A 16,477-nucleotide genomic window follows, 5' to 3' on the forward strand; every position below is an offset into this window, starting at 1 on the left:
CAACTGTTTTTTCTTCCATGCAAACTCTCCAGAAACTGTCAGTTCATGGTTCGTGGACCACCAACAGTAGTCCATGGACCACCTATAGTGCACTTGTTAAAAGCTTGTGCTTGTTCCACTTTGCTTAGGAACTTGTTTTTAATGTCATGAAAGGGTAGAGGCTTTGTTGGTGTGTTACTTGATTTTTATATTTGAAATGAAAAAAAACTAGTTGGCATATGAATTCATGATGTCAGGTTTATTCTTCCCTGTAGTTAACAATTACAGTCACTTCAAACTTGAATCTCCAATTAATTACAGAAGTGGTGGCTGGGAAAGGAAAGATGGTCTAGTCCATTTAACATTCACCTTTTCCCACCAGGCAGGCTGTTTATCATACAGAAGTTCCAACTACTTACTTAAATGTCACTGTTTATATTCTAATGAAATGTAGAATGAGGTAAACAAATAAGAACAATGGATAGTAACTTTTTACAATAAGACATAACTGGCTTGTAGTATAACAGACTGCATAAATTATGTGTGGCACCCACATAAATGAAGTTGTATGTGACTGCATGACAGTGTAAACTTTACCTTGGGGGGGGGGGGGCATGAATAGAAGCTTAAAGCAAAAAGGAAAAGAGGGAAAAGAGGAAAACTTCCAAAGTTAAATGACAGATGTATGAAATGTATGAAATTTTGATTTTAATTATGTAACATTTGATTTATAAAGGATTTGCTGTAAGCCTTCAGGTGATTTTGTCCAACCCTAAAGCCGTATTCAGACGCCATGGATCACAGCCTGGGATGCAAGAATCTGATTTTCTGAGACAGATTACCACAATGGAAGAACTAGAGCCAAAAGCCAACAATTGCACAAAGGTATTAATTCCACTAATATCTACAGGAACCGTTCTTTTTCCAAGTTAATGTAGAATTAATGGCTTTCTTCATTTTACCCCACAGGTTCTTGTATGGCACACTAGAACAGAAAAGGTCAATCTAGCTAATGAGCCCAAGTATCATATGGACAGTGTCAAAATTGAAGTATGATGCCTAAGCGTAAAATGGAACATACCAAAATTAACAGATGCAATCCCAGACAGTCAGCCATTCAGACTGTACAGTTTGCCACTCAGCAACATCTTTTACTGCTCTAAGGAGACTTCTATCAAATGGCTCAAGATGTATGTAGTTTTGTCTCCACTTGTTTTGCATGTGTTTATCCAATCTGTTTTAGTACTTTAACTGATTAGATCGTTTTTATATAAGGCATTCAAATGCATTTCAGTTAAATGCTGAAAATATGCTGATTTTTAAAAAAATGTAAAACTTAATTGATCATTTAGAATGGCGGCTTTCAGATAATGGATGTTCGGCGTTTATTTGTTCTTTAATTAAAGAGTTTTGTTTTTAAGAACAGTACTCAAAGCTCTTATAGATTCAGATAATCACAGAATATTTATGGATTTCTTTAATATAGGGAAGCAACAGCTCATCAGTACGAGGCACCATAAAATGTAAACACAATTACTGGCATAAACCTGGATACAGTTGGAAAGACAAAACTGAAATATTTATTTGAGCAACTTACCCTGCATGTATGCTTGTGCAGCATACTTTAGATTTTCCTTCTGTACACACTGTTGTAGCCAAATTGTGTATTTTGATACAGGAAACCAAATAATTAACTGCTAAGGTAAAAGAAACTGATAGCGCAGAAGTGATATCCAGGTTTATCTCGTGTTCACTAACCACTTACTTTCCCCTTTTCATCACATCATTATAATATCACAGTGAAGTGAATAAAGAAACAAAATCATTATTACACAAGGAAAAACATTCTTCAGTGATACATATACACTCTTATTTATATGATTAACATTTGTTCATACAGTACCTTCTACAGGATTACTGGGTAATTTGCAGGGTGGTGTTTACATATTAGAGATAGTACTATCATGATATCTATTTCCTTTATATGGAAACATTGGCTCTATAACTGATAAAATAATTTGAATATGTTGTTGGTCAAACAGCTCTTTTGAAAGATATGCTTCATGAAATCAAATGTACTGTGGAATGAAAAAGCTGCCAATGATAGGTGTTCTCAACCTGCTTTTCACTACATCAAAATTTTTAATGTCAATACAGACCACAACACGGTCAGTTAAGATTACTTCTTAATATGAACAAGGGAAAATGTGCATGGACAGACCAGGAAAACTAGATGCATTTGAGTATGGAATGTCAGGTCTTGATCTAGATGAAATCTCTACTGCAGTTTTCATTTCCAGAGTTGTGTGCTGAGAGTTTGGCCTGAGGAACTTCCAGTCCAACCTGCCACTGTATTTGGGGGCTGGACGAAGCCCATCACATTGCTGGAACTACTAAGATTCATCCCAGCCATCTGCTGATTCATCTGTGAAATGTAGATGATTTTAATTAGTGTACAGGTATTCAAATTCTGTACTAAAGTCAAGGTTAATGTAAAACATAACACTTCTTTCTCAGTACAACATTTCATTATAAGATCTAGCATGATAGGAACAGATATATTTCAACTGTTAATGACTTACATGTACATTCATCACTTTAGAAAACAGCAACCCATTGGGAGTATATCACATACCTCCATCTCTCTAGCTATAACTCCTGATGCTGGTCCCCACCACCTCACCTGTTTTCTTTTAGTGGGACATGCCATGACAGATACCTGTTTATATCCCCCCTCCCTCCACACACACACCCCAACAACATGGAAATGGCTATGGGGGAGCTGTGCTGCTTACAAAGTGGGTCGGGATTTTGGTCATTGTGTGCTCAGAATTCTGACCTATGCAACCACAAAAAATAAGCTGCGATAAATCTGACTTATGCAATTACAATTCACTAACAGGATGCTAGCCAACCTGACATCAGTACCTTTAGGTATACTGTGATTTCTCTTAAGATAATGCCCAGTTCTTGCAACACTGAGTTGGAGTTGGCTCCAACTGGAATAGACTTGTGATAACTAACAAGTCCATTCCATTTCAGAGTGTCTACTCTAGTAGAGGGGGTCTAAATACCCTAAACGCACCAGATCCTATCTGATCTAGGAAATTACGCAGGGTCAACACACATACACACACACACACTCCAGTAGAGAATAATGTTGGGTTTAACCCATTGTTGTTTGCAAATTGCATAACATTTCAGTACTTAGTCTCCACTTTAAACACCTTGAGGTGACTGTGGTACTGTCAAAACTAAATTTATGGATGGATCAGGATTACTAGCTTCCTAGAGTTCAACTCTACATTATAAAATATTTTTTTAAACATTTCAAGTCCTATTTTTTATTAAACAAATCTGTAAAAGACATACATCCACAACAACACAAATAAAGATTACATTACAAATAATAATAATAATAATAATAATAATAATAATAATAAGTTTTATTTGTTAACCGCTTTTCCAAATGATCAAAGTGGTGTACAACATGAATTGCAATAACAAGAAAACATGGGAATAAAAATTGCAATACAAATATGACATATATACATATACTATTGTGTTGAAAACTAATATAATAAAGTTATATTAGTTGATCAGTTCTGAGATAACCTTAAGTGACCTGATTACCTAATTTACCAAGGTTCCTTCAAAGTGTCCTTGATACTTAAACTTCTAACGTTCAAATAATAACTTTACTAGTTTCCACGGATATATCAAAAATTAAAGTTACAAAAACGCTCTAAGCAAAACCAATCCTCTTTAGTTTTTTCAATTGCTTTATCCTTCATCATTGCAGTTAAAATATTCATTCTCCTTGCCTCTCTAAGTTTAATTATCCAATCCTCTTTTTGGGGATTTGTATATTTTTCCTGTACTGGGCATACAATATTCTTGCCAGAGTAACCATATACAATATTAATCTGGAATTTTTTTTAACAATTTCCTTTTCTAGTTTACAAGTCATGTTAAGCAAAAATATCAAGGGATCTAAAGGTATGTCGACCTGCAAAATTTCAGACATAGTTATTTTTATTGGTCTCCAATATTCTTTGGCCTTTTCACAATTCCACCAAAGGTGGAAAAAGGTCTCTTCCTGTTTCAGGCATTTCCAACACTTCCTGTCCCTGGTATTACAGATTTTATTTAATTTTATAGGGGTCATATACCACCTATGTAGCATCTTCACATAGTTCTCTTTATAACTTTGACATACCATAAATTTCTTTGTTTCTCTCCAAAAATGTTCCCAATTCTCCAATTCTATCACATTTCCCATAAAGTCCTATTTTCCAGGTTTAGATAATGTCAATACTAGTTAACACCAAGATTAAAATATCTGCTCACCTGAGAAAGATTCCACTGAGTTTGTTGATTTTGCTGCATACCAAATTTCTGTGGTGGGGTTACCTGCCCTGCCATCGTTCCTTGGGGTCCTCCAACATTTTGTGGAAGTCTCAAAGCAGCAGTTTGTGTAGGAACGGAAAAGCCATTAGGCATTCCCATGCCCACCATCATGCCTGTATTCTGTCCTATGACAGGTACTGACTGTCCCATCATGTTTCCCATCATTGCAGGGGCTGCAGGTACAGGTACAGGTACAGGCACAGGCACTCCCATGGCTGGAAATCCCTGAAAATGTGCTGCTGGTTGTGCAGTAAAGGGCAAAGGCTGTGGTCCCATGAATACACCTGGACAAAAGGAGAGAGGAGAAGATTTAATTAAATCATCGAAGGCTGATATAAAGCTGCTCTACTTTTTCAAAGTTTAGTGCACAGAACCGCAACTGCTTCTGTCAAACACTTGCTGTCCAAGTAAAAGAGGACTGGTAAGGTAGAATGCCCCATCCTAAAATCCTGATGTGGTTCTGTGAAGTTAGAAAGGAAACTCTGATAATGCTTCAACACTTGTAAATTAGGTGTGGATAGACTTATTATAAAAAGAATGCAGATAGTAGCCACTGGTGCTTCAACATCAATCCTGGCATCTCTTGCTAGTGATCTTACATCTGTTGCTGAAGAAGAGAGGAAACCTCTTACTCCTTTGACTTTTCTTTGATCCTTTCATACTTTGAGTCAGAACAGCCTTGTTCGTGGCAGTCAAAGAACCTCTTTTGATAGCAGACCTCAGGTCTGATACGTTACTGTAAAGTAGGTCTGCTAATAATGTAGCAACATGAAATGGTTGTCAGCATATGCACTGTTCTTGGCTCACAATACTGAATGATCCTAACCAGTAGCCTCTTCTCATTGGAGAAGAGCTACAACATCAGAAACTATAATTTTATCCAGGTTTCCTGACATCTTTCAATTAAATTCTGTCTGGAAATAAGGGAGCAGTGAGCGGAAGGAAAGAGCACCAAGGAAAGTAAGATTGTTCCTGTCACTGGCTTACTCTGAACTTCATTCCCACCATTCCTCCTTCCAAATTGGCTCCTAACTTTTTCTGCCCCAGCACCAAAAATAAAAGGTATTATTCCAACACTTTATCTGAACATTTGCCATCTTTAAATGACATTTGTCAGTCTTAAATGCTTTTTCTTTAGACTTTCTGCTTGATATTCAAAAGTAAAAGGAAAGAAAAATCCAGTTTTACATGAATCCATAGATCAGGGTGAGGAGCAACCATGTTTTATTAGAACAACTCTCAAGTCACTTTGGAAATAGATTTGAAAAGCAATTACCCGGAGCACTTTGCGATGGCATAGTCCCGGTGCCATACAGTGATAAAATGGAATCCTTGGAGAGCAGTTTCTTTGCTGACTCTTCTGCTTTTGTTTGTTCAGTGAACAGATCAAGATCTCCTGATGCAGCAGATAAAGTGGAAGCTACAGGGTTGGTGGAAGTACTCTAGAAAATAAAAGTAAAAGGATTTTTCTTTCCTAGTGGATGGTTAGGAAAAAAAGTATGTATTTTCAAATCAAACAAAAAGTAATTTAATAGAAAAACTGAAACAATCATTTCAGTGCTTACATACATTTAGAACACAGTAGTATTTATTAAATGTTTCCTTTCCTGATTGACAGAGGTATTTTATATATCCTATGAGAAAAATAATATGTCATGTAATTGGAGTGTAGCCAAATGAATGCGCAATATGTATTTCTTTCACATGTCTTTTTCAAGACTGGGCCAAGGTCAACAAATACATACACACAGGTGTTTATTCAAGATGCTAGTACACACTACTGGTATATCTTATATATTACATGTTTGCTTCAAGACTACCACAGAACACATGGCAGATACTTTTTGTTGCATAAACTGGAGCTGGCTCAGAATATCAGAAGATCAGAAGATATCCTTTATAATACAGTCTTTTCCACCATCACTACATGTATGCAGAACACCCATTATTGCAAAATTTAATTATCTGTTTGCCTGTTCTTTTTTTGAAAACCACAATGAACTGCATAAAAGATTGATTCTTGCAAAATTTCATTGGAATGATGCATGCATACTATGCAACTGCAGACAACTGTACATCTTTTGTGGCTTTATGTTTACTGTATTCTTTAACAGTCTTGTAAATTTGCAAGTGCTCTCTTTAGAATATGTACTGCAGTGCAAAACTTTTCCTAGGAACAAAACCCCTCATCATTGGTTGAAATTAATATTTGATTAATTTATTTTTTCTCTCTCTAGTAAAAAAAACACAATTGGAAGAAGGAATCTCTTAGGATAAGAAATACTGTAAAACAACACACACCCTACTTTCACAAATTTGCAGTTTTCAATTAATGTATGGCAGTATTAAATGAATTGTGAACAGGATTATATGGCTATAATATTGTAAATGTTTACTGTGATTTTCAGGTTTAAGATTAAGAACAAAATTTATGAAAAGCATCTCCAGAGTTCTGTAAAGCTTGGAATTTTGTGTTCGGCTTCTCATTGGTTCCAAATCTGTTTTGAAAACATTTTACAAGGAACAAAGCTGCCCTTTCTTGTGGAAAAGGCAATGAGCCAAATGGTTCCATGTTTTTTTGTTAGAAAGAACTGTATCCTCAGACGCTAGAAAACCGTACCTTTTAAATAAACCTAACAGAGCTTGAAGGGAAACATTGTGAAATACCTACAAGAATGCTAACTTAGAAAAGAAAAGAAACTACACAAGGATTCGGCAGATTTACTTGTTAACATGTCAAAAGAAATGCGGGTTCAAATCCCCACTTGGCCACAAAATTTACTGGATGACTTTGAAACAGTTACTCTACTTAAAGGTAACTCACTTCACAGGGTTGTTATGAAGACAATGGGAGGGAGAAGGGAGATCACATTCCCAACTTTGTGCTCCAAAGAGGAAGGGGCAGGATAGAAATAAAGCCCTATTAACACTTACTTGAATATATGTAACAATCTCTCTCCTTATGTGTGTACTTTAATAATATCAAAATACAAGCTGCATTCTAATACTCTGCATGCATTTATAATTTATTTAATAGGGGATTGATATCTAAAATCAAGTGCAAAATTAAGTTTTAAGTCCTGATAATGAGACAAGATTGTATTCTCTTTTAATTTTATATGTCTCATTAAGTCCATATGTTGTGCTGAGTTACAAAGGGGTTTTGGTATAACTGCCGAAGCAAACCTCGTTTTGGCTCAGGTTTTCCCCACCCCAGCCTAACAAGCAGGCACTCAGTATATCAGGTAGTTATTGGAAATGGGATGTCTGTTACACCCATATTTCCATCTGCTTGGGTCAATGAATACAACTTTGGCACAAGTGCCAAGGGAATGGGTAAAAGAGAAAGAAATTGATGTTCTGTGCCCCAGGAGAATGCTGCTGCACTCACATGGGGAAAAAAACTGTAATTAAAAACTGGTGGAAGGCTTCCAACAGCCAATACATTGTTCTGGCCATGAGCCAAGGGAAATACAGCTCAGCATTTTTGGAAAGTACCAGGTGAGGTGGTTGCCTTAGCATCTTTGTATCAACAAGAGGGCAATGGTAAGAGAGAACATAACAGCATACAATAGGGGTTTATTGCTCCTTTCTACAAAGGGGCAACTGGTAATGGTTTCCTTTTCAATTATTTCAGATTGGGTCTGGTTTATAAATAAGCCCCCCCCCCCAAAAAAAAAAAAAAGAATTGAGGAAAACCATTTAAAAGGAGAACTGCAGCAGCAGAAAGTATCTCCCTCAAACATGTGCAAACACACAATTAGAACAAGCAGAAGAAAAGCAATCAAATAATAGGAGGACAAGTGAAGATCATGGTAAAAGATCTTAGGTTTTACATCAAGAAGCTTACATATTTATCAAACAGCATAATCTAATAGAACATAATTTAATAGAACAGTTAAATAAAATGAGCTAGAATCTGTTGAAGAGTTATAAATATGTAACCACCATAATTACATGGCTATGCAGTGAATCCCCAGCCCACTCCCCCATCCCTACTTACCAAGAAGCACCTGCTGAAATCAATTGGTATTTCTTTCCCTATTGCTCGGGAAGTAGCTGACTGACATTCTCATCCCTCCTGTGAGTGTTCTCCATTGTGACAGATAGAAGCAGAGTCCCTGTCACAATCCCCCCTCTCACCAGAGACTGCTTGCATGAAAAGTGGTGCTGGTGGTAACATCACTCATCTGCTTCTCAAGTAACAGGGGAACAGACCCATGTCAATTGTGATAACTGCTTCCCAGTAAGTGGAACTGGGGACTTTCATGGCCCCTACATGTCACCTAAACCAGGAAATATGTGGGTTCATAAATACCAAAGAGTTTTGAATACACTTAGGACTCTAGATTATGGCTCTAGGTACACATTCATAACTCCCAAACAAGTTTCCAGCCAGGATAATTAAATCTTGAAGGAATTTAAGTAACAAAGGGGCTGAGGGAATAACCCTTCTACCCAAGACAATTTCTCTCAGATCAAATTATGCAAGATATATACATTTAGAGTAATATCAAAGTGGTTGTAACATCTCAAAATATATACCAAATTGTAGTTTCTGATCCTGAATACTGGCCAGAACCTATGAAATTTTTAGAAACACTAGTAAATAAATATTCACCTAGGCTAGCTTGGCCTCTGCAGCTTGAACAACCTAATGGGTAATCATTTTATTTTGTCAAAATACACCATACTGGACCATTCTACTAATTTTTTTACAAGTAAGCCTCTGCATCAAGTGCTTTGGCTATTACTACATTGGAAACCACTAAGAAATAACAGCCTTGGCAATGTGTATGCATGAACTAGAGGCAAGGACATGGATGCATATGTGAACCCTGCCTCCAGTCATTGCCAGGCATCCAACAGTTTTCTAGACCCTCAAGGGTTGAGTGTAAAGGTCTGTATAAGATTCCACTACCATTTTCAGATGAATAGCCAACTCAGTGAAATTCCAGTATTCCATGTGGAATTTTGTACTCGTGTAAAGGCATGGGAAGCTGCTGGATGCACCAGGACTTTCAAGGGATGGACTCATGCACACCTGTGTCTCCATAAAGTCCTCCACACAAGCGAAGACTTGATGATGTGCAATGCCATTCAGAAGTATTCACTCCCTTTGACTTTGTTGTGCTAAAGCCTGGAGGCCTCATCCTTACTTCTCTGGTTTGATGTCCTTTTTGCCAGTCACTGTGTTTTGGTGGACAGTCTTCTCTAGGCAGAGTCATGATTAATTTTCCTTCCACTTTGTAAGAATGGATTTAACAGTGCTCCAGGGAATATTTATAGTTTGCAAGATTTCTTTTTTTAATAATTTACTCTGCTAGTTCTGCACTTCTTCATAGACTTGTTTTGATAGCACCTCGGGCTTCAAGATGCTGTTTCGATATGCTATTCTAGAAACTCTGGGCCCACCTGGATACAGGTGTCTTTCATCTGAAATCATGTGGCACTGAAATTACACAAAGGCGGATGTGTTTCAACTATTTATGCAGCTTCAGGAAGCAGTGGGATGCACCACAGCTTATATAGAGGTGTCACAGCAAAGGAAGTGAATAATTCATAACCAACAGCTGCTAACTCGTTCCTGGTTATATCATGTTTGTGCCATAATAAAAGTATTTTTGCAGCTTCACAGTGTTGAGTATCTTGTGTACATCAAATGGTAACAGTGCCAATTAAATCCACTCCAGTTCTGAGCTGTAACATGACAACATGTGGAAAGGTCAAGAGGAGTGAATAGTGGTGCAGTGATTAAATGCCAGTGCTGCAGTACTGCATTGTGAGTTCAGTCCTGCAGGGCTCCATGTTGACTCTGCCTTCCATCCTTTCATAGGTCGGTAAAATGAGTACCCACCTTGTTGGGAGCAATTGGATAACACATTGTAAACTGCTTAGAGCAGGGGTCAGCAACCTACGGCCCGCGGGCCGGATCCGGCCCGGCAAGGCCTTGGGACCGGCCCCAGCCCGGTCCTACCGCCGATTGCTGCCCCGCCGCAGTTTCCATGCCGCTCCGGGTGCCATTTTGAGTTCAGCCCCCCAGTTGTCTGAGGGACAGCAACCCGGCCCCTGGCTCAAAAAGGTTGCCTACCCCTGGCTTACAGAGTGCTTATATACAGCGTTATAGAAATGTAAGAGCTACTGCTACTGGTATTCTCCAAGACATTGTATTGTGCCATTAAGTAGATTCTTCAGCCCACTGGTCAACTAGATCCCCTTCAGGGAAGTTCATAAGCATGCTAAGATGGTTATATCTACAATATCTGTCTATTAATCATGCTGAAATTATTTAGTGTTCCAAATACCACAATGGTCGCATAACATTGGGCATGCATTTCACTTCTAGTGTAAACATTTTAATTTTGCAAAATGTGGTAGCATACTAAATTCATATTTCATGCTCACCTGGGAAGGAGGAACAGAGGTGGCTGGCAAAGGATTAGAAATCATTGGGCCAAATATATCCAGGTCATCATTCAGTACTGAAGCAGGTATGACAGTGCTTCCATTTGTGATAGAGGAATCAGCAGGACCATCTTCAGATAAAGTGTTTTAAAATGAAAAGTGTTAAACCAGATTTTTACATCTGCAAAGTATGTACATAGTAAGTCAATTAAACTATCTCTGTTTAAAGGCAATCTGGCAGAAGTCTCCCAGTATTCAAAACATTGCATCTAGGCTCCTTGTATTCTGCCAGTTCCCTGTAATTTAAAAGCTACAAAATGCCAATAAAATTAGAAAGATTTGAACACATTAAAATACAGCCTAAGGCCAGCCTAATGGCATCTAAGCTGATTTAACAGAATTATACATTTCTAGAAGATTTCAACTGCCTTGTCGAACAGTTATCAGGATTACAGCTTTTACAACAGAAATTCTCTCCACAGGTAGCCTAAACCTTTTTTTTTTTAAAGAAAGCCTTATATTTGTTATAATTTGAGGTTGGATGAGTAACTACTAGCTACATATGTTGTCTGAAGAAACAGACTGCAAACTCCACATTTTATTAAACAATTTTGCCTTTCCAGTATGACTCTCCCCCTTTTCAAGAACAGTTATGTAAAGTTGGGGGTATGTTTGTCAGCGCTTTAGCCTCAGATCAGATTCAGTATTGATCCTACAAATGCAGATACTTTCAACCATTTGCAACCTTTACATGGTTCCTGTGCGGGGAAAAACTCTTGGAAATCTGCACGAGTCAAGCTTGTAAAGCACTCTTTGTTTGTAAACCATTCTAATAATCTGCTGTTAAACTGTAACAGAGAATGGGCTCTGCAGCCCCCTTAGCTATTTTTCTTTCAGCAAAACAAAACAAAATTTTGTAACACCTCTTATTAAAGACCATCTCAAACAGACCTTTTTCCATCCAACATTCTTCTGTGAACTTCAACAGAAAGTCTACACTTAATTAAATGTGTATGTGCATGTGTGGAAGGGTAAATTCAATAAAATGGAACGATTCAATCTCTTATTCTTGTCTTCCAAATCATCATGCTACCAATCTTATAATTCCAATACAGAACTATTTCTCATGATAACAGTGATTTATGAGCTATCATTATTGCCCCCTTCCCATATTTGAACTGAAAACTACAGAGAACTATCATTCGTGGTATGCTCACTTAAATGCTAAATTTCTGCAGTTATAATTAATTATAGTCAAAGCAATAAAAACTCTGTTGTTTAATTATTATAATTTGCCTTCCCCGTTAAAAGGGAATCTCCAAGTAGGGATACTGACAAAGAAAACTGCAGTTTTAAACCATGAATTTCTGTTTGCTGAATCTCTTGGAGGGCATTCTTCCCTTCAGGATAGTTCCTTCTAGACCTAGAGTGAGTAGGCAGGGTCTATTTTCTGGAGGACAAAATCACTGAGCTAGACAACAAGAGCAATAAATGAAATAGAAAGTACTCTTAACTTTTTTTTCTAGTATATAAACCAACAAGAAACGTCTGCCTCCCAACCCTTCATGTTAACTAATTGTGATCACAATATGCTTCTCAGGCTGGCTTGATGCTTGGGACCAATAACTCTTTTTCCTAATGTGTCAGAACTGGTACCCAAATTTGTTCCATTGCCACAACGGCCTAAAGATATGAGGAGAGAAACAGCTGTGGATGGTCCAAGGCTAGGACACTCATCTCCTTGTGCTAATGCTAATAATAAAACCTGAACAGAGCCTTTTCCTCAGCTGTTTCAATATTATTATTATTATTATCATTATTATTAACCTTTATCTATAAAGCGCTGTAAATTTACACAGTGCTGTACATACAATCTTTTAGTCAGACGGTTCCCTGCCCTCAGGCTTACAATCTAAAAAGACACGACACAAAAGGAGAAAGGAGTGGTGGTGGGGAATAGGATCAGGTCCAGCAGATCTTCTCCACCTCCGAGGCCTGGACCAAGGCAGATGGACTGGAGGAAGGGCTTGGCTTCTTAATGGATGGTTAAAAAGGGGCTTCCTGGGTCAGAGAGGGGCTCGCCTCTGGGAACGCTTCTCTAAACAATATAGTTTTTAACTGTTTTGAAACTGGGCAGAGAAGTGATGAGGTGTGCATGTGGGGGAAGAAGGTTCCAGGAGTAAGGGGCAGTAAGCGAGAAGGGACGAATTCGGGAGGGGCAGTGGTAGTCCTACACTGTGACAGGAGACCTTGACTACCAGAGCGGAGGGTGCGAGTAGGAATGTAAGGAGAAAGAAGGTCAGATAAGTAAGGAGGGGCCAATCCATAGAGGGCTTTGAAAGTCAATAACAAAAGCTTGTACTGGATGCGGAAGGGGAGCCAATGAAGGGAGGATAAAAGAGGAGAAACATGGTCAAAGCGGCGAGCTGATGTGACAATACGGGCAGCTGAATACTGAACAGAGATTAAAGGATGGAGGTGTGAAAGAGGAAGCCCTGTTAGAAGGAGGTTACAATAATCTAGTCACGAAACCACTAGGGCATGGACCAGAGTCTTGGCAGTAGTGATTGAGAGGAATGGATGGATCTTGGCAATGTTGTGGAGAAAGAATCTACAGGCCTTGGCGGTGGCCTGGATCTGGGGAATAAATGACAGAGAAGAGTCAAAAATGAAGCCAAGACTGCGGGCTTGATGAACCGGTTGAATAGAAGTGTCGTCAACAGAAACAGAAAAGGAATAATGAAGGGTAGGTTTAGGTGGAAAGACGAGAAGCCCAGTCTTAGACATGTTGAGCTTCAAGTGCCGAAGCTGCATCCACTGAGAGATGGCAGTCAGACAAGAAGAAACTTGCTGTTCAGGCCCCATCGAAAGGTCAGGGGTGGAGAGATACAGCTGAGTGTCATCGGCGTACAGATGATAGGAGAAACCAAAAGAACTGATGAGTTTACCTAGGGACAGTGTGTATAGAGAGAACAGAAGGGGACCCAAGACAGAGCCCTGGGGAACTCCAACAGATAGGGGAACAGAGGACGAAGTCTGACCACCCGTGACCACTGCAAAAGATCTATCTGACAAGTAAGATTTAAACCAGTCGAGAGCAGTCGGAGAACCCAAGGTCAGAAAGTAAATCAACCAGGAGACAGTGATCAACAGTGTCAAAGGCGGCAGACAAATCAAGAATGATAATAGAGTAGAGGCCGTTTGCCTTGGCCCGCAAGAGATCGTTTGAGATCTTGGTGAGGGCTGTCTCTGTAGAGTGCCGTGGGCGGAAGCCAGACTGGAAAGGGTCCAGGATGGAGTTGGTTTCAAGAAACTTAATACTGTTTCATGTCACTGTTAAAGAGATCCCAGTAGTTTTTTGTGAGTTTTTTGGGCTATGTGACCATGTTCTAGAAGAGTTTGTTTCTGATGTTTTGCCAGCATCTGTGGCTGTCATCTTCAGAGAATGCTGGCATGGAAATGAGTAGGGTATATTATACATATTGTGTTACCCTGGGTTGGGAGAAACATCAGAAACAAACTCTTCTAGAACATGGCCACATAGCCCGAAAAATCCACAAAAAACTATGGATGACAGCCATGAAAGCCTTCACCTTCACATCAGAACCCTGTAGGACACTGCAAGCCAAAGGCCAAAATATTTAACACAACATTTAACAGCACTGCCTTGAAGACCATCTACAGCAGAGATGGTCTCTGTGACCATCTATATCTGAAATTCTTGAGGCCCTCCAGATATTACTAGACTGTAATTCCCAGCATTCTTTACCACTGCCTGTGACAGCAGTGAGAGTTGTAGTCTCACAACCTATGGAGGGCTCCATGATTCCTATCTCCTAATCTACATAAAGGACCAGAACTATTATGAAACAGTGCCCTCAAAGCCTGTCCCAGCCAAACAATCAAAATTGATACCTTAGTTGATGGCAGAAAAACAGAAAGCTGCAAGAGAACCAAAAGGACACATTTCCCACATGTAATCCCCACACCTCCCAGGCTGTCACAAAGCCTACTCTAAAGTTAGAAAAATCTAGATACCCCATCCAAGAATGTGCCCTGGTAATGTTTTGGTTTTCTTTATGCTTAAAATTTATGACATTAAACAATAATAGAAAATCAATATACAGTCAGTCCTTCACTTTCACAGGTTTAACATTCGTGGATTTTATTATTTGTGAGTTTGTCTGCACACACATGCTCCTCCTCCTCCTCCTCATTCCCAGGCTTTTCCCTTTGAGAAAAAAACCCCAGGAGGGAAGGAGCAGCTGGGAAAGGGACGCATGCCCTTCTCTCTGTGGTTTAGCGAACTTACCTGAGGAAGGCAGGAGGGGCATGCGCATGCACTCCCCCCTGCATGCTTTAGTCAGCTCAGGCAAGCTGGCTAAAGTACGGGGGGAAGGGCATACACATGCTCCTCTTCCCTCCCTCCTCTATTCAGTTTTTTCCACTTTTGCAGAGATCTTGTACCCTAACCCCCACTAATGTGGAAGGCAGACTGCAACCAGAAAAGAAGAAGAAAAAGGGAAAAGACAAGAGCAAGAACTACATATAACAAAGTAAACCAAACATTACCAACACTGAATCACTGATTCTAAATCTGACTATCTCAAAAGTGCCCTGGTAATGGTAGAATATTAAGCAAAGCAAGGGTAAATTTTAGGTTTGGAAACTGGTGCACCTTCAAGATTTTTTTTTATGATTGGCAGTTTTAATTTGTAGCTTCAGAATACTTGTAAAACAAGATTAGCATAAATTTTGGAATACTGACATCGGATTTGAACAGTTGTTTCTGAATTCCTCATATTGGAATGAAAAGATTTCTAGCAGTTTTCTTTTCTCTCAACTATTGGGCTCAGTTGCCGTACACATTATCACTCTATGATTGAAGCATTTTACCATGTACATAAAAAACTTAAATGAGATGCTTTCTCTCTATGAATAATAAGTCCTTCAGTGGCACATGAACTGCATATTCCGAAAGTCACATGGGTATTTGTTCACAGTTTTGCTTACTTCGGTCCCCTCTTCTTATGGAAGTAAATGCAAGAGCACTACTGCAACAATACACCAGGGATTCTATCCTGAATTCGGGTAATCAAAATTGTGGTTCCCATAGCAACTGTAAATGTGCTAAGATTTAAAAATGTATTAACCCATGAAGATTAACATCCCCCTATAAAAAGAATTTTTGGATGGTGTTGAGGGAAAGATGCATCACAGTGCTACAATCCCTAACCATTTTCTAACACTTGTGCTGTTGACATTTTAAGTATAACTACCACCACAGCAGCCATTCTTCTAAATAAAAGTACTACAAGCAATCTCTGCCCTCATTGTTCAGAGGAAAATAAAGCTGCGGAGTGGAGTTTTCGTAAGACCTTCCCACTGGCCTTTGTAGTATATGGCTTGGTTTCACAATGAACAGAGGAAGAACAAGTGGCTACAGCTGTTAACTATAAATAACACTGATGCTCGGGTATTACTAAGCCAAGCCTTTGCGTTTGTAATGCAAATCACACAAGTCCAGTCAGCTCTGGAATAATATTGAAATATATCCCTTTTGTTTCTCAATTCTTATTTTATGGACAGAATATTCAACTGTTTTGTATTCCTAACTGATGATTCCTAATGAGAAGAAATTCCCTTCTTCTCAGAATGCTTTCTATTTTAGAACTGCAATAGC

General features: G+C 38.8%; 1 protein-coding gene across 2 annotated transcripts in view; it reads right to left on the reverse strand.

Moving 5' to 3' along the window:
• Positions 1 to 1,443: 1,443 nt before the first annotated feature.
• Positions 1,444 to 16,477, reverse strand: part of SMAP1 (small ArfGAP 1) — a 100,190-nt gene continuing 85,156 nt past the window's right edge. For both annotated transcript variants that reach the window (XM_089530980.1, XM_089530979.1), the window contains 4 exons: positions 10,795 to 10,925; positions 5,666 to 5,831; positions 4,330 to 4,673; positions 1,444 to 2,404 (listed from right to left, as the gene is read on the reverse strand). In XM_089530980.1, coding sequence (XP_089387106.1) covers positions 2,270 to 2,404; positions 4,330 to 4,673; positions 5,666 to 5,831; positions 10,795 to 10,925 — 776 coding nt within the window. In that variant the 3' untranslated portion in view covers positions 1,444 to 2,269. The remainder of the gene's footprint in view (positions 2,405 to 4,329; positions 4,674 to 5,665; positions 5,832 to 10,794; positions 10,926 to 16,477) is intronic.

This window comes from Sceloporus occidentalis, unplaced genomic scaffold (genome assembly GCF_023333645.1).
Source record: "Sceloporus occidentalis isolate IW3139 unplaced genomic scaffold, rSceOcc1.0.p SCAF_6, whole genome shotgun sequence".
Lineage (NCBI taxonomy): Eukaryota > Metazoa > Chordata > Lepidosauria > Squamata > Phrynosomatidae > Sceloporus > Sceloporus occidentalis.